This window comes from Cervus elaphus, chromosome 11 (genome assembly GCF_910594005.1).
Source record: "Cervus elaphus chromosome 11, mCerEla1.1, whole genome shotgun sequence".
NCBI classification, from domain to species: Eukaryota; Metazoa; Chordata; class Mammalia; order Artiodactyla; family Cervidae; genus Cervus; species Cervus elaphus.
In genome coordinates, this window is record NC_057825.1 from 13062289 (window position 1) to 13086024 (window position 23736).

General features: G+C 40.1%; 1 protein-coding gene across 2 annotated transcripts; it reads left to right on the forward strand.

The window, feature by feature from the left end:
• Window positions 1–8119: 8119 nt before the first annotated feature.
• LOC122703435 (olfactory receptor 1J4-like) lies at window positions 8120–20416 on the forward strand. 2 transcript variants are annotated; one of them, XM_043917718.1, is made up of 2 exons: window positions 8120–8616; window positions 19474–20416. In XM_043917718.1, the coding sequence occupies exons 1-2, from the start codon at window positions 8120–8122 to the stop codon at window positions 20414–20416; spliced, it is 1440 nt and encodes a 479-aa protein (XP_043773653.1). The 2 variants fall into 2 exon arrangements, with proteins under 2 accessions (XP_043773653.1, XP_043773654.1); XM_043917719.1 differs by lacking the exon at window positions 8120–8616 and adding an exon at window positions 17633–17640.
• Window positions 20417–23736: the final 3320 nt, after the last annotated feature.

Sequence of the window (23736 nt, forward strand, 5' to 3'; positions counted from 1 at the left end):
AGAAATGGTCTCTTTCTAGAATATTTCTCAAATGGCAAAAATCCCTGTAATGCCCTGTAAACATTAATGGAAATTGCCTGTTAGTTTTCTTTGCCCTTCTAGAGAAAATTATTATTGTTACAGTTTAGCCAGCAATATTTACCCTTTTACTCTGTATTTATTTAGTCTCAGCATTTTTCTTTACTGATTGTATTCTCTGAAGCTTTTTAGTTGTATTACTTCTAGTACTGTCTAGTTTTTTAAGGTGATCACTGACTTGTTTTCAAGCTTTTCTTTTAATTAAATCTTTTAAAGTGAAAAAAAAAAAAAGAAAAGAAAAGCAGAGTGCCAGTGATACAGATGACTCTGAATTATTCCCAGAAGAGGGAGAATTAAAAAGGCAAAGGCTTCAGGGACCATTTTCAGGACTGTGGATAGATATATAAATCATTTCTGATGTGTTTCCTATGTGACAATGACTTCTATCATTTAATCCATACAACCTTTATGCCATGCATCTTTACCCTGCATTTCCAAATCAGAAAAGCTCAGAGAGGCTAAGGGACCAGATTAAGATCACACAGCTATAAGGGAATAAGTCAGTATTCAAACTAAGATCTCTCTTCAACCAAATCTGGAAATTGGCCCATCATGCAATTCTAACTCCTAAGGCAGGCCTTTATTTTCTCATGGGTACTAGAGAGGAATGAAGTCCCCGATGCTGGTAAAGATTGAGGGCAGAAGGAGGAGAGGGCATCAGAGGATGAGATGGCTGGATGGCATCACAGATGCAATGGACATGAACTTGGGCAAATTTCGGGAGATGGTGAGGGACAGGAAGGCCTGGTGTGCTGCAGTCCATGGGGTCACAAAGAGTTCGACATGACTGGGTGACTGAACACACACTAGAGATATTTGTTAACTACTTTGTAATCATGTGAAATAAATCCAACCTTTAGAATACCTCCACGTTGGGTCTGGGGAGCCATGTTTGTAATTTTTCATCTATTCAAATATTTATTGATTGCCTGCATTACACCAGGAATGCCTCTGGGCATGAGATATTTAAAGTCATTTGAAGCAGGCACAGTCTCTGCACGTACAGTCTGATTGGAGAGACTGACAAGAAGCAAATGAACAAGAAAAAACATAGTCAAAACTCTGCTGGGTATGAAAAGGAGAGATACAGGGGTGACACTGAGAACATATAATTAGAGGACCTAATTTAGAAAGGAGTTTAGGGAAAACTTCTTTGAGAAAATCAGGAGTAGAAGAAAGAAGAGGGGATGAAAACTTCCCAGCACATGTGATGGTCTGGAGGAGGGAAAGGGACTGGTCAGTAGAAGAAAAGCAGTGTGACTGGAGGGTAGTGAGCAGGCGATGAGATGCATGTAATACAACCTCTTTGGCCACAGGTGGTTGAACCATGTAATTGGATGAGTCAAACTGAGTCAGGAGAATTGTCATTTAAACTCGGAGTTAGTGATACAGAGACTTGAACCATTAGTTTTGGGCTCTGAAAATATAAGTCCCCGTGTGTTCATGGGTGTGTAAGTCTCTCAGTCTTGTCTGACTTTTTTCAACTCTTTTTATTGTAGCCTGCCAGGCTCCTCTGTCCATGGGATTCTCCAAACAATAATACTGGAGTGGGTTACCATACCCTCCTCTAGGGGATCTTCCTGACCCAGGGATCAAACCCACTTCTCCTGTCGTTCCTGCATTAGCAGGCAGATTCTTTACCACTAGTGCCACTGCAGATAGCAAATGCCCTTGTTGTTGATGAGTTACTGAACAATGTTCTTGGCAAGTGCCAATTTGTAGTTGACATCACACAACATTGTAAAGTAATTATAATCTCAAGAAATATGTTCATCCATCTGGAATTTTCTAGGCAAAAGTACTGGAGCAGGTTGCCATTTCCTACTCCAGGGGATTTTCCCAACCCAGGGATCAAACACCTGTCTCTTTCATCTCCTGCATTGGCAGGCAGATTATTTACCATGCACCACCTGGGAAATCCATTATATAGAATTCATTACATAGGACACTGGCCAATGGATACAAGTTTGAGCAAACTCCAGGAGAGAGTGAAGGACAGGGAAGCCTGGTGTGCTGCAGTCCATGGGGTCACAAAGAGTCAGACAAGACTTAGGAACTGAGCACATCATTACACTGGACTCATTGATTTAAATAATTGGCCACTGGCTATTCACTCAACCTCCAGCCCCTCCCCTCCATGGGAGGTCACCTGACAACCAGCACATCCTACCTTGAGTGGGGTCCAAAATTCACCTCCTTGACATAACAAAAGCACACTTTCCCAGAGCAGCAGCTTTCTGATGTTCCAGTTTATTTTCACTCTTCTGAGTCTTTCCCGCCCCACCCCAACCCTCAACAGGAGGCAGAATGACTTAGTGCTCAAGAGTGCAGTCTCTAGGGTAAAACAGACCCGGCAATCAATTTTTTCTCTCATCCGTGAGCCAGGGATAAATTACAAAATATCTCAATGATCACATTAACAGCAATAGCAAGAATAACAAGTATTGATTCATCCTGACAGACATTGAACTAAAAGTGCTTTACTTCTCTCACCGTGGTATTTTCACTCTGATTAGATGAACTCACTATTTTTCAGATGAGGAAACTGGGATGTAAAGAGGTGAAGCAATTTATCCCAGATGAGGTGGCAGGTGAGCAGTAAAACCCAGACTTGAACTGCAGGGTTTCTGATTCAGCACTTACCCGGCTGATCTCAAGCCAACCTCAGCTGTTACTCAGCATGGGGTTCTGTACCCTAACACTTTCTCCTTGGACAGTGGCAAATTCACATCACAGCCCCATTAGGAGACTCAGCCTCTTCTCCTTGTGTAATGGAAATGAAACCCGGTGCTGTCAGCAACTATGGAGTAGATTTCTAGAGTCACAATAAATGGAACTGAGAGGGCCTGGAGGGACTCATGCTGGGAATATTTTCCAGGTTTGGAGACCCCAGTGACCTCATTAGTGGGAATAGAGACTAATTGTCTCTGGATCCCTAAAGAGAGGAGGAGCCCTGCTCTTTCCAGTTGGGATTCCTGTTCTACGTGCATGGTCTTAGAGAGTGTTCCTCTTGTCCGTCACCTGGGGAGGCAATGTTCTGGGTTTGCTCTTGTTGCCCTGTTCTCTTCTATCTGTGACTCAGAGGAAGAACTTGGGTGAACTGTCTGGGCATAATCTAGTTCTTCATTTGGACTTGACATGGTCTTAGCCCAAGTATCTTGACAAATATTTCAACCCTTCTGTGTGTTATTTCCTCATCAAGTGCAGCTAGGGTGTCTTTTAAGGAACAGAAATTCTTTAGTTTAATGTAGACCAATTTATCAGTTTTGTCTGATTTATTTTGTTCACCAAATTTATTTTATTTGTGAGATTCATCACTGTTTAGTGTGTATTTTATTTATTCTCATTCTGTTTAGAATTCCATTATACAAATATACTACAATTTTTAATTCATTGTAATGTTGATGGTGGCTTCCCTGGTGCTCAGATGGAAAAGAATCTGTCTGTAATGCAAGAGACCTGGTTTTGATCCCTGGGTTGGGAATAATCCCTGGAGAAGGGAATGGCTACCCACTCCAGTATTCTGGCCTGGAGAATTTCATGTACAGAAGAGCCTGGTGGGCTACAGTCCCTGGGGTCGAAAAGAGTCAGACATAACTGAGTGACTAATACACACACACACACACACACAATGTAGATGGGCATTTAGAATTTTTTTTTTCCAGTTTGCGACTATTATGAATAGGGCTGCTGTGACATTCTTATAACTATCTGTTGATATGCATATATATGTAATTCTTTGGGGGCACATACCTAGGTATGGAAATGCTAGGTCACAGGGAATACACGAAAAGATACCACCCAATGGTAGTCCAGGACTTCCCTGGTGGCTCAGATGGTAAAGCGTCTGCCTACAATGCTGGAGACCCAGGTTCAACCCCTGGGTTGAGAAGATCTCCTGGAGAAGGAAATGGCAAAGAGTCCGACACAATTGAGCGACTTCACTTTTACTTTCAATGGTAGTCCAGAGGGTCCAGAGTATGTACTCCCATTTGTGGCATAAGATGGTTTTAGTTGCTCCATAACCCCAGCAAGATTCATATTGTTAGTCTTCTAAATTTTAGTCATGCTGATGGGTGTGTGATAGTATCTCATGGTGGTTTTAATTTGTATTTATTTAACATTAAAAATTGAATTTGAACACCTTTTGTTATGTATGTTATTTATTTGGATATCTTCTTAAGTGAAGTAGTCATTCAAATATTTTACTTATTTTTCTATTGCATTTTCTCCTCCTTTTTTTCATTGATATAAAGAATTTTTTATAGTCTGGATCTGATTTCTTTGTTGAAGATAGGTAGGTAGCCAGCTATATGGACAGGTGGATAGATAGACAGATAGAATCTTCTCCTACTCTGTGAGTTGCCTTTTAATTATCTAAATGATATATTTTGATGAACAACAGATCATAAATTTAAGGTAGTCAAGTTTGTTGATTTGTTCCTTTATGATCTGTACTTTTTGTGTTTTTAAAAATATGACCAAATATATAAAAATATCCTTGTATGTTATTTCTAAGAAGCCTTTATTTTTTACCTTTCACTTTTAGATCTATAATCTTCTTGAAGTAATTTTTGCCTATGGTATGAATTATAATTCTTTTTCTTCTCTATGGATATTCAACTACCCTAGCACCCTTTGTTGAAAATCCATCTTTTCTTCGTGGCATTTCAGGATCACCTTTGTCACATGTATTAATATATGAATATGTGTATAGCTGTGTGGGCTTCCCTGGTAGCTCAGCTGGTAAAGAATCTGCCTGCAATGCAGGAAACCCTGGTTCAATTCCTGGAGAAGGGATAGGCTACCCACTCCAGTATTCATGGGCTCTCCGGTGGGTTAGACAGTAAAAAAACTGCCAGCAATGCAGGAGACCTAGATTCAATCCCTGAGTTGTGACGTTCCCCTGGAAGAGTGCACGGCAACATCCTCCAATATTCTTGCCTAGGGAATCCCCATGGACAGAAGAGCCTGGTGGGCTACAGTCCATGGGGCCGCAGAGAGTCAGACACAACTGCCTGACTAAGCAGAGCACAGCAGCACATAGCTGTACATTCAGATCTTTGTGTGAGAAATTTATATTTCTTTTGCATAGATCCCTAAGAGTGGAATTGCAGAGCCAAGGGTGTATTTAACTTCAGGAGAAACTGACCAACTATTTCCTAAACAGTTCTTTATTATGCAATACTGCCTGTAATGTTTGAGAGTTCTCACATCTTCACTACCACTAGGAATTGCCATTTATCTGAATTTTGGCCATTCTAATGGGTTTGTTGTGCTATATCATTGTGATTTTCATTTCCATTATTCTAATGACTAATGATGTTTAGTGTCTTTATATATGCTAATTTGCTATATATCTTCCTTTGGTGAGATATCTGTTCAAATTTTTCACATTATTAAAAAAATTATTGGATTGCTTGTCTTTTGTATATGTTCTGGATTCAAGTCTTTATCAGAAATACATTTTGAGAATATTTTCTGAAGCCTGTCTTTCTATTTTGAGTTTCTTTTGTGTTCAGTTCAGTTCAGTTCATTTCAGTCACTCAATCGTGTCCGATTCTTAGTGACCCCATGGACTACAACATGTCAGGCTTCCCTGTCTATTACCAACTCCCGCAGCTTACTCAAACTCATGTCCATTGAGTTGGTGATGCCATCCAACCATTTCATCCTCTGTCGTCCCCTTCTCCTCCCGCCTTTGATCTTTCCCAACATCAGGGTCTTTTCAAATGAGTCAGTTCTTTGCATCAGGTGGCCTAAGTATTGGAGTTTCAGTTTCAGCATCAATCCTTCCCTTCTTTTGTGCTAATATACGATGTTTGTTTTTCTCTTTCTGACTTAGTTCATTCTGTGTGAGTCTGTAGGTCCATCCATGTCTCCTCATATGGAACAGTTTTGTTCCATTTTATGGCTGTGTAATATTCCATTGTATATACGTTCCACATCTTTATCTACCCTTCTCTTGATGGACATTTACTACTATGCATAAAATATATAACTAATGAGAACATAACTGTAGAGCATAAGGAACTCAGTTCAGTTCTCTGTGGTGACCTAAATGGGAAGGAAATCCAAAGACAGAGGGGTATATGTATGCATATGGCTGATTCACTTTCCTGTATAGCAGAAAATAACACAGCATTGTAAAGAAACTATAGTCCAATAAAATTTTTTTCAAAAGAGTTTGTTTTGAAGAACAGATACATTTTGTTATGTATTGAAATGCATAGAAGTACATATACAATTATTATAATAAATTACAATAGGAAAAGAAAACTATAAATTACCATATAAAGTAAACTTCATTAATGGAAATATGTATACCCATGGCTGATTCATGTTGATGTAAGGCAAAAACCATCATAATATTGTAGAGTAATTATCCTCTAATTAAAATAATTTAACTAAAAAAACCATCTTAGAAGGATAAATAAATAATGGATGGGTGAAGTACTTTGACTTTCTCCTTTGTTTTCATGTCTATGTTATTGTATTTGGATTCCCATCATAAAGAAGAATTAATTTTAAAAGCATCAAATCAAAAAGGAATTCCCACTTGGGAGAAAAAATTCCATCTGTATATCCAAGCTATGACCTAACTAGAGGAAACATTAAGCCATAGGGAAGGGGCAGTAAGGAGATCTTTCCATATCTCCTTTGGGCTCGATGTTCTTCCTCAGGACAGTATTTCCTCAGTGTCAACCCTTAGGACCATGTGCCTCAGAATTCCCTGGCCCTAGAGCTCATGAATGAGCATCACTGGAGGTGGAGCTGGGATCTGCATCTTTAACAAGCTCCCAAGGGATTCTGGGGAGTGTTGAAGTTTAGGGACCACTGCCTGGAAGCATCTTTCCTGAAGGGAGTATAAAGAAAACTGAGTAATTAATAGATGTTTAATTCATGTCTTTAGCCAAGAACTTGGTGCCCGGTCCCTGGGGTCCCCTCCTTGGTGGGCAGAGCATAGTCTTCATATTTCCATTTCTGAAACTGTGAATTGAGGAGTCTGCTTATTTTGCCCTGATGCTGGTGAGAGGTTCGGGACCACAGAAGTGGTGGCTAAATCTGGTCTCGGAGTATCCTACCGAGAAGCTGAAGCCATTTTGTCTGATTCTCTGTGACCCCACTGGCTGTAGCCGCCAGGCTTCTCTGTCCATGGAATTCTCCAGGCAAGAATACTGGAGTGGGTTGCCATTCCCTTCTCCAGGGGATCTTCCCAACCCAGGAATCGAACCCGGGTCTCCCCCTTTGCATTGCAGGCAGGTTCTTTACCATCTGAGCCACCAGGGAAGGCCCAGAGAAGCTGAGAAACCAGTCCTTATTCCCTGCAGTTAGATCACTTGAGCATAAAGTTTAGAGTAGAACTTAGTCTCTTTCAACCAAAAGCAAGTGTGTGTGTGTGTATGTGTGTGTGTGTGTGTGCACAGGTGGTCATCACCTCTTTGTGCTCTTGGCTTATGTAATTTCTTATTATTAGTTTCTAAAGATGGTGGTGGGGGAGAAGACATGCCATGGTTTATCTCTTTGAAACCTATTTACAACAACACTATTTACTATGGATGTTCAAGGGGTCATGGAAACATGTTGGATCAGGAGGAGACTGGAGATTGAAAAATATGAGTACTAGTAAAAAATACATAACTGCCAGTAATAAGTTTGCTTTGTAAAGCAGTGATGTTGCAAGACTGAGCTCTAAGGCACTCTGAGTTCAATCAACAGATTAGCTTCTTTTTCCTTCAATCTTTATACATAATGGAAACTTTGACCATTTATTTTTGATCCACTTTCCTTTGAGATTTGTTGTTGAAACTTCCTCACTATACTTACTAAAGGATTTTGAAGCCAGATTTCAAAAGTTCAATACGTCACAGCCTGAAGGTCAAACTTTATGACTGTTTTTAAAGGTACAGAAACAAAATAGAAATGAGGTAGATTTTAACTTATCATCCCTCTACTATGCTAGGGACTCATTTCGATCTGCCTGATAGTTAGTTTCTGCTTCTTTCACTGTTCTTTCATCCCCAGCACACAGGAGAGGAGCATGAGGCCTGAGAACCAGAGCAGCATGTCCGAGTTCCTCCTCCTGGGGCTCCCCATCCGGCCAAAGCAGCAGGGCGGGTTCTTCACCCTGTTCCTGGGCATGTACCTGACCACGGTGCTGGGTAATCTGCTCATCATTCTGCTCATCAGGCTAGACCCTCGCCTCCACACCCCCATGTACTTCTTCCTCAGCCACTTGGCCCTCACTGATGTCTCCTTTTCATCTGTCACCGTCCCTAAGATGCTGATAAACATGCACACTCGGGATCAATCCATTCCCTATGCAGGGTGTGTAACACAGATGTATTTTTTCATATTTTTTACTGATCTGGACAATTTCCTGCTCACCTTGATGGCCTATGATAGGTACGTGGCCATCTGTCACCCTCTCCACTACAGCACCATCATGGGACAGGGGCTGTGCACCTTACTAGTAACTGTGTCCTGGATTCTCTCCTGTGCCAATGCCCTGTGTCACACCCTCCTCCTGACCCGGCTGTCCTTTTGTGCTGACCACAGCATCCCCCATTTCTTCTGTGACCTTGGTGCCCTGCTGAAGCTCTCCTGCTCAGACACATCCCTCAATGAGCTGGCCATTTTCACAGCAGTAGTGGCCGTCATCATCCTCCCACTAGTATGCATCCTGATCTCTTATGGACGCATCGGGGTCACCATCCTGAAGGTCCCCTCCACCAAGGGGATCTGCAAAGCATTGTCCACATGTGGCTCCCACCTCTCTGTGGTGTCTCTGTATTATGGAACAATTATTGGGCTGTATATTTTCCCCTCATCCAGCACCTCCAGGGACAAGAGCACCATTGCCTCTGTGATGTACACAGTGGTCACTCCACTGCTGAACCCCTTCATTTATAGCCTAAGGAACAGGGACATGATGGGGGCCCTGGAGAGACTCTTGCACAGGGCAAAAGTCTTGTCTCAATGATGTTTGCTCATCTTATAACAGACATAGAACCCCAGATTCTAGCATGGAATAAATCCTCAGTTAATATTTGGTAACTTAGATTACATCCTATGACAGTTATTGTCTATTCCCTTACAATTCATTAGCATAAATTGTTAATTTTGAGTTGATATTCTTGATTATAAATTTTGTGTATCAGACTGAGAAATTGCATAGCTGGCAGTACTTATGTCTCTCCTCTCATTGCCTGGGAATTTATTAGTCCCCTTAAAAGTATTTTATTTAATTTTGTTTTTTATTTATTTTTAATTGGAGGATAATTGCTTTAGAATGTTGTGTTGGTTTCTGATGTACAGCCACACGAATCAGCTGTAAGTATACATGTATCCCCTCCCTCTTGAGTCTGCCTCCCACCACCCAGCCTTTCCACCCATCTGGGTCATCACAGAGCACTGAGCTGAGTCCCCTGTGTTATGTGGCTGCTTCCCACCAGCTGTCTACATTACACGTGGTAGTGTATATGCGTCAATCCTAATCTCCCAATTTGTGCCACCCTCTCCTTCCCTGGTGTGTCCATATGTCTGTTCTCTGCATCTGTTAGCATCTCTATTCCTGACCTAGAAATAGGTTCATCAGTACTGTTTCCAGATTCCATATATATGCACTAATATATGATTTTTTTTTCTCTTCTGACTCACTTCGTTGTATATGACAATCTGTAGGTCAGTCTACGTCTCGGAAAATGGCACAGTTTGATCCATTTTTTGGATGTGTAATATTCCATTGTATATATGTGCCACATCTTCATACCTCTCACCTTCTCCTCCCCTCTCTGTCCATAAATCTGTTCTCTATGTCTGTTTCTCCACTGCTGCCCTGCAAATAAATTCTTCAGTACCATCTTTCTAGATTCTATATATATGCATTAGCATGTGATATTTATCTTTCTCTTTCTGACTTATTTCACTCTGTATAATAGGCTCTAGGTTCATTCACCTCATTAGAACTGACTCAAATGTGTTTCTTTTTATGGCTGAGTAATATTCCATTGTGTACATGTACCACATCTTCTTTGTCCATTCATCTGTTGATGGACATCTAGGGTGCTTCTATGTTCTAGCTATCGTAAATAGTGCTGTAATGAACACTTGGGGTACACATGTCTTTTTCAACTTTGGTTTCCTCCGGGTATATGTCTAGGAGTGGGATTGCTGGGTCATGTGGTGGTTTTATTCCTAGTTTTTTAAGGATCTCCATACCGTCTTCCATAGTGGCTGTACCAATTCACATTCCCACTAACAGTTATGTGCCACATATTTATCCATTCCTCTGTCATATACATTTACTATCGTTGTCGTTCAGTGGCCTGGTCACGTCTGACTCTTTGTGACCCCATGGACTGCAGCATGTCAGGCCTCCCTGTCCTTCACCATCTCCTGGTGTTTGCCGGAGTTCACGTCCATTGCATCAGTGATGCTATTGAAACATCTTACCCCTGTAGCACTCTTCTCCTTCTGCCTTCAGTCTTTCCCAGCATCAGGATCTTTTCCAGTGAGCTGGCTGTTCACATCAGGTGACCAAAGTATTGGAGCTTCAGCATCAATCCTTCCAATGAGTATTCAGGGTTGATTTCATTTAAGATTGACTGGTTTGATCTCCATGCTGTCCAAGGGACTCTCAGAAGTCTTCTCCAGCACCAGAGTTGGAAAACATCAATTGGTCGGCGCTCTGTCTTCTTTACCATCCAGCTCTCACAACCGTATGTGACTACTGGAAAAACCATAGCCTTGACTATACAGACCTTTGTCGGCAAAGTGATGTCTTTGCTTTTTATGACGCTAGGTTTGTCATAGCTTTCCTGCCAAGAAGCAATCATCTAATTTCACAGCTGCAGTCACCATCAGCAGTGATTTTAGAGCCCAAGAAGAGGGAAATCTGTCACTGCTTCCACATTTCCCCCTTCTATTTGCCATGAAGTGATGGGGCTGGATGTCATGATCTTAGTTTTTTTTAATATTTAGATTTCATCTGGCTTTTTCACTCTCCTCCTTCACCTTCATCAAGAGGTTCTTTTTTTTTTTTTCATTTTCACTTTCTGCTATTAGAGAGGTATCATCCACCTGTCTGAAACTGTTGATGTTTCTTCTGCCAATCTTGATTCTAGCATGTAACTCATCCAGCCCAGCATTTCTCATGATGTGCTCAGCCCATAAGTTAAATAAACAGGGTGACAATAAGCAACCCTGTCTTACTCCTTTCCTTTCAAACCACCAGACATTTGCTCTCATCTCCCATGCTAGTAAGATTATTGTCAAAATCCTGCTTGCTAGGCTTCAGCATTATGTGAACCAAGAAGTTCCAGATATCCAAGCTGGGTTTAGAAAAAGCAGAGGAACCAGAGATAAAAAATAAAAAAGCAACCAGACTTTTAGTACGATGTACTATAAAGATAACTAACGAGAACTTACTGTATAGCACAGGGAACTCTTCTCACTGCTCTGTGGTGACCTAAATGGAAAGGAAATCCACCACAGAACATTGAGAAGAGTTCCCTGTGCTAAACTGTTATCTTTTAAATATAGTAGTATTATATTAAATTTTTGTATTTTAGTACATAGTAGTATTCTGTTAAATACTACTGTATATTAAATAGAATAGCAAGGAGAGATAAGAAAGCCTTCCTAAGTAAACAATGCAAAGAAATAGAGGAAAACAATAGAATGGGAAAGACTAGAGGTCTCTTCAATGGAGAAATGGAGAAATACCAATGGAACATGTCATGCAAAGATGGGCACAATAAAGGACAAAAATGGCATGGACCTAACTGAAGAAGATATTAAGAAGAGATGGCAAGAATACACAGAAGAACTATACAAAAAAATCGGAATAAGCCAGATAACCACGATGGTGTGATCACTCACCTAGAGCCAGATATCTTGGAGTACAAAGTCAAGTGGGCCTTAGGAAGCATCACTACAAACAAAGCTAGTGGAGATGATGGAATTCCAGCTGAGTTATTTCAAATCCTAAAAGATGATGCTGTTAAAGTGCTGAGCTCCACATGCCAGCAAATTTGGAAAACTCAGCAGTGGCCATAGGAATGGAAAAGATCAGTTTTCATTCCAGTTCCAAAGAAGGGCAATGTCAAAGAGTTTTCAAACAACTGCACAGTTGCACTCATTTCACATGCTAGCAAAGTAATTCTCAAAATTCTCCAAGTTAGACTGGTTCAACAGTATGTGAACCAAGAACTTTGAAATATTCAAGCTGGATTTAGAAACGGCAGAGGAACCAGAGAACACATGGCCAACATCCGTTCAATCATAGAAAAAGCAATAGAATTCCAGAAAAATATCTACTTCTGTTTCATTCCCTGGTGGCCCAGAGAGTAAAGCATCTGCCTGCAATGCAGGAGACCCTGGTTTAATTCCTGGGTCGGGAAGATCCCCTGGAAAAGGAAATGGCAACCCACTCCAGTATTCTTGCTTGGAGAATCCCATGGATAGAGGAGCCTGGTAGGCTACAGTCCACAAGGTCGCATAGAGTCATACATGACTGAGTGACTTCACTTTCTTTCCTGCTTCATTGACTACACTAAGGCCTTTGAATGTGTGGATCACAACAAACTTTGGATAATTCTTCAAGAGATGGGAATACCAGACCACCTATCCTGCCTCCTGAGAAACCTGAATGCAGGTCAAGAGGCAACAGTTAGAACTGGACATAGAGCAATGGACAGGCTCCAAATTGGGAAAGGAGTACGTCAAGGTTGTTTATTGTCACCCTGGTTATTTAACTTCTATGCAGAGTGCATCATGCGAAATGCCTGGCTAGATGAAGCACAAGCTGGAATCAACATTGCCAAGAGGAATATCAATAATCTCAGATATGCAGATGACACCACCCTTATGGCAGAAAACCAAGAGGGACTAAAGAGCCTCTTGATGAAGGTGAAAAAGGAAAGTGAAAAAGCTGACTTAAAACTCAACATGCAAAAAACTAAGATCATGGCATCTGGTCCCATCACTACATGGCAAACAGATGGGGAAACAATGGAAACCATGACAGACTTTATTTTCTTGGGCTTGAAAATCACTGCAGGTGGTGATTGCAGCCATGAAATTAAAAGAACCTTACTCCTTGGAAGAAAAGCTATGATGAGCCTAGACAGCATATTAAAAAGCAGAGATGTTACTTTGCCAACAAATGTCCATTCAAAGCTATGGTTTTCCAGTAGTCATACATAGATGTGAGAGTTGGACCATAAAGAAGGCTGAGCGCCAAAGAATTAACGCCTTTAAACTGTGGTGTTGGAGAAGACTCTTGAGAGTGCCTTGGACTGCAAGGAGATTAAACCAGTCAATCCTAAATGAAATCAATCCTGAATAACCCTTGGAAGGACTGATGCTGAAGCTGAAGCTCCAATACTTTGGCCACTTAATATGAAGAGTCGATACACTGGAAAAGACCTTGATGCTGGGAAAGATTGAAGGCAGGAGAACAGGACAACAGAGGACGAGATGGTTGGATGGCATCATCGACTCAGTGGACATGAGTTTGAGCAAGCTCTGGGAGATGGTAAGGGACAGGGAGGCCTAGCATGCTACAGTCCATCGGGTGGCAAAGAGCTGGACATGACTGAGTGACTGAACAACAAAAATGTATACATGTGACTGATTCACTTTCCTCAAGAGCAGAAACTGATACAACATTGCAATTATACTCCAATAAAAATTTTTAAAGAAGAGTTTCTTTAGAAATGCAGATGCATTTTATTATTATGAAGTCAAGATTTTTTTTTTAGAGTTCATGACTTCTATGTCTTATCTAAGGAAATGTTGCCTACACCATAGTTTTATACTTATAGGTTTTACACAATTGCTCTTTTTCAAGTTATGTTTTGCATGTGGTGCAGCCAAGAGTCCGTGTTCTCTTAAGACATATTGATACTGAATCATGCTGACATTGTTTTCTGAAACAATATTCTTGCCACATTAAATTGCCTTGGTGCATTCATAAACTATTAATTGACCTTGTGTGTATTGATTGATTTCAAAGTTATTCACTGTTCTATTGATCTATATTCCTATTCTCATGCCAATATTGTTATTTTCCTTGCTATGGATTATAAAAGTTTTGAAATTAGGTAAAGTAAGTCTGGCAGTTTTTTTCTCATTTTAAATTATCGTGGCTTCCCTTTCACTTCTGTGTAAAATTAAGAAGTATCTTCAAAGAGTAGACTGCTAATGTTTTTGGCTTTGATTGCATTGACTCTGTAGGTCAAATGGAGGAGAGAACCAGCTCTATAATAATGTTGAGTTATCCAGTCTGTGTGCAAGGTATATCTCTATTTGCATCCTCTTTATTCACCATAAATATTTTGTGGTTTCTAATGTACTGGTATTGCAGGTATTTTAATATATTCATCCATATATATTTTTCAGTTTTTATACTGTTATAAACAGTATATTAAACATTTTTAATTCTCAATGCTAAGATATGAAATACCATTGATTTTTGGTTTTTGTTCATCAGCTTTGTAATCCTGCTGCCTTGCAAAATCACTTAGTGCAAACTGATTTGGAGGGAGATTCTTTTTTGTTTTCTTTTCTCTTTTTTTCTGCCTTCTTTTAGATTAGTTTATTTCTTGTTCATTTTATCTCTATTGTTTTCTTATTAGGTGTATGTCTTTTTTAGTATTGGTTTTTTTTTTAGCATCACACAACTTTTATTTTCACATAATCATAATTTTCCACATTTTTTTTTCCTCCTCTTACTAACCCTTTGGATTATTTTCTTTTTCCATTTATTTTTATTAGTTGGAGGCTAATTACTTTACAATATTGTAGTGGTTTTTGCCATACATTGACATGAATCAGCCATGGATTTACATGTGTTCCCCGTCCTGAACCCCCCTCCCACCTCCTTCCTCATTCCATCCCTCTGGGTCATCCCAGTGCACCAGCCCTGAGCACTTGTCTCATGCATCCAACCTGGACTGGCAATCTGTTTCACACTTGATAATATACATGTTTCGATGCTGTTGTCTCAGATCATCCCACCCTCACCTTCTCCCATAGAGTCTAAAAGTCTGTTCTGTACATCTGTGTCTCTTTTTCTGTCTTGCATATAGGGTTATCAGTACCATCTTTCTAAATTCCATATATATGCATTAGTATACTGTATTGGTGTATTAATCTCAAAAATATACAAGCAACTCCTGAAGCTCAATTCCAGAAAAACAAATGACCCAATCAAAAATTGGGCCAAAGATCTAAACAGACATTTCTCCAAAGAAGACATACAGATAACTAACAACCACATGAAAAGATGCTCAACATCACTCATAATCAGAGAAATGCAAATCAAAACCTCAATGAGGTACCACTGCACGCCAGTCAGGATGGCTGCTATCCAAAAGTCTACAAGCAATAAATGCTGGAGAGGGTGTGGAGAAAAGGGAACCCTCTTACACTGTTGGTGGGAATGCAAACTAGTACAGCCACTATGGAGAACAGTGTGGAGATGTCTTAAAAAACTGGAAATAGAACTGCCATATGACCCAGCAATCCCACTTCTGGGCATATACACCAAGCAAAGCAGATCTGAAAGAGACACGTGCACCCCAATGTTCATCGCAGCACTGTTTATAATAGCCAGGACATGGAAGCAACCTAGATGCCCATCAGCAGATGAATGGATAAGGAAGCTGTGGTACATATACACCATGGAATATTACTCAGCCATTAAAATGAATTCATTTGAATCAGTTCTAATGAGATGGATGAAACTGGAGCCCATTATACAGAGTGAAGTAAGCCAGAAAGATAAGCATTGGTTTTTATCCCAGTCTTTCTATCGTGTCATTTTGTATGTGTGTGCTGAAAGTGAAACTGAAGTCACTCAGTTGTGTCCAACTCTTTGCAACCCCATGGACTGTAGCCTACCAGTCTCCTCCATCCTTTGGATTCTCTAGGCAAGAATACTGGAGTGGGTTGCCATTTCTTTCTCCAGTAGATCTTCCCAACCCAGGGATCGAACCCAGGTCTCCTGCATTGCAGGCAGACACTTTACCATCTGAGCCACCAGGGAAGCTCATGTGTGTGCTGGTGCTATGCAAAGTGTAATATCTTTACCAACATTATACATAAACGTAAGACTAAACAATATGTAACCAGTCTCCGGAGTGACGTTTAAGTCTGTGGAATGTCCCCAGCTCTAGTCTGTTTGGGAGTAAAGATGCAAATCAAAATATTGGAAACAGTTTGACATTTGATACATGAATAGAATATTGCAATGGCAAATTACTTTACTGTTTATTTATTTCATTTCATAAGCTCTGACTAAAGCAATCCCTTAGGTGAATGAAGACGATTTGGCTTTATTACCTCTCTTTTCACAGAATTCAATTTAACCTTCCATTCTTCATGTTTTTTTCCTGGACATTTTCAAAGTTAGGTTCTTCTCTTTTCAAAGGAGCACAAAGTTCCTCCTGGGCCCCGGGGGAACCATGATAATGGAGCCTGTAAAACTGGATGCTTTGGAGATGTGAAAATAACCTTGATCAGACAACTGACACAGAGAAGATTTCAAGGCTTGGTATAATCTTTAGTAAGGTTTAACTTTATTAAAGAGCTCAAGATTTCTTTTTTCATTTATTTTTATTAGTTGGAGGCTAATTACTTTACAATATTATAGTGGTTTTTGCCATACATTGACATTAATCAGCCATGGATTTACATGTGTTCCCCATCCCGATCCCCCCTCCCACCTCCCTCCCCATCCCATCCCTCTGGGTCTTCCCAGTGCACCAGCCCTGAGCACTTGTCTCATGCATCCAACATGGGCTGGTGATCTGTTTCACCCTTGATAGTATACTTGTTTCAGTGCTATTCTCTCAGAACATCCCACCCTCGCCTTCTCCCACAGAGTCCCAAAGTCTGTTCTGTACATCTGTGTCTCTTTTTCTGGTTTGCATATTGGGTGATCGTTACCATCTTTTCAAATTCCATATATATGTGTTAGTATACTGTATTGGTCTTTATCTTTCTGGCTTACTTCACTCTGTATAATGGGCTCCAGTTTCATCTTTGTGACTCCATGGACTGCAGCATGCCAGGTTTCCCTGTCCTTCACCATCTCCTACAGTTGCTCAAACTCTTCCCTGGTAGCTCAGCTGGTAAAGAATCTGCCTGCAATGCAGGAGACACCAGTTCAATTCCTAGGTCAGGGAGATCCACTGGAGAAGAGATAGGATACCCACTCCAGTATTCCTGGGCTTCCCTGATGGCTCAGATAGTAAAAAATTGTCCTGCAATGCAGGGCACTTGGGTTCAGTACCTGGGTTGGGAAGACCCCCTGGAGAAGGCAATGGCTACCCACTCCAGTGCTCTTGCCTGGAGAATTCCATGGACAGAAGAACCTGGCGGGCTACAGTCCATGGGGTCACAAAGAGTTGGACACGACTGAGCGACTTTCACTTGCTTTCACTTTTCATGTCCATTGAGTTGGTGATGCCATCTAACCATCTAATCCTCTGTCACCCCCTTCACTTTCTCCCCTCAATCTTTCCCAGCATCAGTGTCTTTTGCAATGAGTTGGTTCATCAGAACTATTTGGCAAGAGTGCAGCTAAAATTTTTAACTTTTAAGTAGATTGACATGTTGCTATTATATGTATTCTTTATATTTATATGCATAGAAGTAGATATGCAAATATTATTGCAATATATTCTTATAGGAAAAGAAAGCTATAAAATACCATATAAACTAAATCCCATTTATGTAAATATAAAATTTCTTGAATAAAATCCACTTTAGAAGGATAAATGAATAATGGAAGGGTGAAGTTCTCTGATGTACTTCTTTCAATTCTTATCTATGTTATTGTATTTGGGTTTCCATCATGAAGAAGAATTAATTTTAAAAGCAGAAAATCAAAAGGGAATTTCCACTTGGAAAATAAATCCCTGCTCACATACTAGGTTATGACTTAACTAGGGGAAACATTAAGTTAGTAGAGACGGGTGAAGAGGTCTTTTAAATCTTTTGGGGGGGGTCATACCCACAGGGCATCACCATGATGTTCTTCCTAAGGACAATGTTTCCTCAAAATCTGCCCTTAGGACCATGTGCGTCAGAATTCCTGGCTGCAGAGTTCAAGAATGAGCATCATTGGAGGTGGAGCTGGGATCTGCAACTTTAACAAGCTTCCCAGGGGATTCTACGTGCACATCAAAGTTTAGGAACGAGTGCCCGAGGGCATCTGTCTTGGAGAGAATAAGAAGAAAACTGAGCAATTAATCTATGTTTAATGCATGTCTCTAACCAGGACTTGGGGGTCTGGTCCCTTGGGTCCTCTTCCTGTTGGGCAGACGATAGTGTTCACACTTTATTTCTGAAGCTGTGAATTGAGACAAACTTCATGGCTCATGTATTTTTTCTCTCTGATGGTGGTAAGAGGTTCAGGACCACAGAAGTGGCTACATCTGGTCTCCAGGTGTCCTACAGAGAAACTGAAAAACCAGTCCTTACTCTCAGCAGCCACATCACGTTAGGTTAAAGTTCAGAGCAGAACTGGTTTCCTTTGCCTATAGCAGGTGTGTATTTGTGTGTGTGTGTGTGTGTACACAGGTGGTCAGCTCTTATGCTCGTACCTAAAGACAAGGGGAGAAGACATATCATGGCTTATCTCTTTGACACCTCTCTTTTTATTATGGGTGTGCCTATTTATGTGGTCAGGAGAGTTTGTAGGATCAAGAGAAGATTAGATAATGATAAATAAGAGTATTAGTAAAAAATATATGTGACTGACAGTAATATTTTTACTTTGTAAAGCAGTGATATTGCAAGACTGAGATCTAAGACCCTCTGAGTTCAGTCAAGAGATATGATTCTTTTCTCTTCAATCTTTATACATAATGGAAACTTTGGCAATGTATTTTTGATCCACTTCCTTTTGAGAATTTGTTGAAAGTTCCTCCCTATGCTTTACTTAGGAAAGGATTTTGAAGTCAAATTTCAAAAAATCATTATGTCACAATCTGAAGGTCAAACCATAGGATTGTTCTTAAATGTACAGAAAAAGAATAGAAATTAGGGAGATTTTAACTTACTATCTGTCCCTCTACTAAGATGCTGTGACATTTTCTCTTTGCTGAAAAGATACAGCTGCAAATTATGTCTTAGAGGCGGCCTCTCTCCTAGATGATGGAAAAATACCACTGAGCCAGTTTCTGTTCTGTATCAAACCTCTTCTTGGTTGGTAAATTCCCCATTTTACATGGTAATACCATTCATTTTAGGGTTTTGCAGGGACAGGGCAATGCAGGCAGACACTGACATTAACCAGCAGAAAGGACTCATTATTATCTGCCTCTGTAGGAAAAATGTGCTTCTTTAATATCCTTTCTTTCACAGCAGACAGGAGAGGAGCATGAAGAGGGAAAATCAGAGCAGCATGTCCGAGTTCCTTCTCCTGGGACTCCCCATCCAGCCAAAGCAGCAGGGCGTGTTCTTTGCCCTGTTCCTGGGGGTGTACCTGAACACGGTGCTGGGCAACCTGCTCATCATTCTGCTCATCAGGCTAGACCCTCGCCTCCACACCCCCATGTACTTCTTCCTCAGCCACTTGGCCCTCACTGATGTCTCCTTTTCATCTGTCACCATCCCTAAAATGCTGATAAACATGAAGACTCAGGATCAATCCATCCCCTATGCAGGGTGCATAACACAGATGTATTTCTTCCTCTTTTTTACTGATCTGGACAATTTCCTGCTCACCTCGATGGCCTATGATCGGTACGTGGCCGTCTGTCACCCTCTCCACTATAGCACCATCATGGGACAGGGGCTGTGCACCTTACTAGTAACTGTGTCCTGGATTCTCTCCTGTGCCAATGCCCTGTGTCACACCCTCCTCCTGACCCGGCTGTCCTTTTGTGCTGACCACAGCATCCCCCATTTCTTCTGTGACCTTGGTGCCCTGCTGAAGCTCTCCTGCTCAGACACATCCCTCAATGAGCTGGCCATTTTCACAGCAGGAGTGGCCATCATCATCCTCCCATTCATATGCATCCTGATCTCTTATGGATGCATTGGGACCACCATCTTGAAGGTCCCCTCCACCAAGGGGATCTGCAAAGCATTGTCCACGTGTGGCTCCCACCTCTCTGTGGTGTCTCTGTATTATGGAACAATTATTGGACTGTATTTTTTCCCCTCATCCAACACTTCCAGGGATAAGAGCACCATTGCCTCTGTGATGTACACAGTGGTCACTCCACTGCTAAACCCCTTCATTTATAGCCTAAGGAACAGGGACATGAAGAAGGCCCTGGAGAGACTCTTGCACAGGGCAAAAGTCTTGTCTCAGTGATATTTGCTCATCTTTGTAACAGCCATGAGTGTTCACAAAACCTCAGATCATATATCCCTAGATTTGAGCCCAGCATGGAATAAACACTCAGTAAATGTTTGATAGTTGAAATGCATTCCTTTACAATTATTGTCTATTTCCTAACAGTTCATTAGCATAAATTGTGAATTTTGAGTTTATGTTCTTGAGTTTTGATCTTGTCTATTAGGCTTAGAATTTGCATAACTGTTAGTACTCATGTCTCTCCTCTTATTTCCTGGGAATTTATTTCTTTTCAAAAATGTATTTAATTTTGTATTTACTTTTTATTGGAAAATAATTGCTTTACAGTATTTTGTTGGTTTTTGCTATATAGCAATATGAATCAGCTGTAAGTGTACATATATTCTCTCTCTCCTGACCCTCCCTCCTACCCTCCCCATGTTTGCAGCCCTCAGGTCGTCACAGATACCACACTGAGTTTCCTGTGCTATGGAGCAGTTTCTCATTAGCAATCTAATTCAAACATGGTAGTGTGTGTATGTCAATGGTACTCTCTCAGTTTGCCCCACCCTCTCCTTCTCCTGAGCAAACTCTGAGAAGGACAGGGGAGAATGGTATGCTGCCGTCCATGGGCTTGCAAAGAGTCAGACAAGACTTAGTGACTGAATAACAACAACCCCTCCTCCAACTGTGTCCAGAAATTCATTTTCTATGTCTGCCTCTCTATTCTTGCCTGTCAAGTTGGTTCATCACTAGCATTTTTCTAGATTCCATATATAGACATTAACATAAAATATTTAGTTTTCTCTTTCTGACTTTTTTCACTCTATATGTCAGACCCAGAGACTATGTAGACCCATCCATGTTCTGGCAAATGGCACAGCTTTGTTTCATTTTGTGGCTGTATAGTATTCCATTGTATATACATGCCACATCTTCTTTATCTATTCCTCTGTCAGTGGACATTTACTACTGTGTATGAAACAGGTAACTAATGAGAATCTACTGTATAGCACAGGGACCTCTACTCAAAGCTCTGTTGTGACCTAAATGGGAAGGAAATTTTAAAAAGAGGGGTATACATATGTGTACATATGGCAAATTCATTTTGCTGAGAGCAGAAAATAACAAAACATTGTTAAGCAACTGTAGTCCAATAACTTTTTTTAAAAAAGTTTTTTTTTGAAGAGCAAATGCATTGTATTTTTATGAAATCAAGATTCTATCTTTTCCTTCTAGTGTTCATGACTTTTGTGTCCTATTTAAAAAAATATTGCCTACCCCACATATACCAAGATTTTGTTCAATGTTTTCTTCAAAATAGTCTTATAGCTATAGCTCTTACACATTTGACTCATTTTGAGTTATGTTTTGCATGTTGTGAGGCACAAGAGTCCCTGTTCACTTAAGACATATTGATACTGAAGCATGCTGGCACCATTTATTGAAACAGTATGCTTGCCACATTAAATTGCCTTGGTCCATTGTAAACTATTATTGACCTTATTTGTATTGATCTATTTAAAAATTGTTCACTGTTCTATTGATCTGTATTCCTATTCTCATGCGATTATTTTTATTTTCCTTGTGATGGATTATAAAATGTTTTGAAATTAGGTTAAGTATGGCATTTTGCTTTCCATTTTAAGGTTATTTTGTCTTCCCTTTGACTTCTGTATAATATTAAGAATCAGCTCCCACAAGGAGGCTACTGATACATTGCCTTTGATTGCACTGATCCTATAGATCAACTGGAGGAGAGACTTGGCTCCATAACAATACTGAGCTATCCAGTCTATGTGCAAAGTGTATCTCTATTCATTTCCATCTTCTTTAAATTTACCATGATTGAGTTTGTAGTTTTTAATGTATGGGTATTTTGGTAAATTCATCCATACGTATATTTTGCTTTTTAAACTGTTATAAATAGTATATTAAAATTTTCAATTCTCAGTGCTCACTGCTAGGATATAAAATATCATTGATTTTTGTTCTTTATTGACCAACTTTGTAATGCTGCTATCTTGCAAAACTCACTTACAAATAGACTTGGAAAAAGATTGTTTGCTTTCTTTTCCCTCTTTATTGGCCTTTTTTAGATTAGTTTGTACTACTCATTTGATCTCTCTTATCAACATAGATATGTCTCTTTTTGAGCATCAGTTTTTACCCCTTTTTTTTCATCTTGTCCCTTTGTGTGTGAGGGCCTACACTATGCAAAATGTAATATGTTTACCAACATTATACATAAACACTAATTGGACTAATTAGTATGTAGCCAGCAGCTGGAGTGACATGCAAGGCTGTAGTAATGTCACAACTCTAGACTATTTGGGGTGTAAAGTTGGAAATAACAATATTTTGAAGGAGTTTGATATTTGATACCTGTATAAAATATCATGATGCAACTTTCCTTTATTATTCATTTATTTCATTCCATAAGCTCTGACTTAGACGATTCCTTAGGTGAATGAAGACAGTCTGGCTTTATTGCCTCTCTTTCCATGGGCTTCGACCTAGACTTCCAGCCTTCATGTATTTTCATGGGCATTTTCACAGCTCGGTTGTTCTCTCTTTAAAGGAGCAAGCCACAGGCATGGGGAAACTAAGACATTGGAGCCTTTTAAAATGGATGCTTTGGAGATAATAAAGTAACTTTGATCAGACAACAGACTCAGGAAAAGATTTCAGGGTGTACTATAATATTTAATAAAGTTTTACCTTATTGAAGAATTAGAGATCCTTTGTTAAAGAATCACTCAGTTAATTCAGCCAGAGAGTAACTAAAAATTTGAAAATTTATAAGATTAATGTATTGATGTTATGTATATTCTATGCACTGATAAGCAAAGACGTAGACTTGCAAGTATTATTGCAATAAATTTATCTTAGGACAAGAAAGCTCTAAGATACCATGCAAAATAAATCCCATTTATGTAAATATATCCTAAAAGATGATATTGTTAAACAGCTGCACTCAGTAAGCCAGCAAATTTGGAAAACTCGCCAGTGGCCCCAGGATTAGAAAAAGGGGAGTTTTTATTTCAATCCCAAAGAAAGGCAAGGCCAAAGAATGTTAAAACTACAGTACAACTGCACTCATTTCACATGCTAGCAAAATTATACTCAAAGCCGTTCAAACTAGGCTTCAGCAGTATGTGAACCAAGAACTTCCAGAAGTCCAAGCTAGATTTAGAAAAGGTAGAGAAACCAGAGACCAAATTGCCAACATCTGTTGGATGACAGAAACATCAAGAGAATTACAGAGAAACATCTACTCCTCTTTCACTGACTACGCTAAAGCCTTTGACTGTGTGGATCTCAACAAACTGGAAAAT

What these genes read in the sequence shown, in the direction of transcription:
- LOC122703435 (XM_043917718.1), top strand. Translation starts at nt 8,120, where the DNA reads ATGAGGCCTGAGAACCAGAGCAGCATGTCCGAGTTCCTCCTCCTGGGG. An exon ending in ACCCTCCTCCTGACCCGGCT is followed by an intron (nt 8,617 to 19,473) that starts GTCCTTTTGTGC and finishes ACAGGAGAGGAG; the next exon opens with CATGAAGAGGGAAAATCAGA.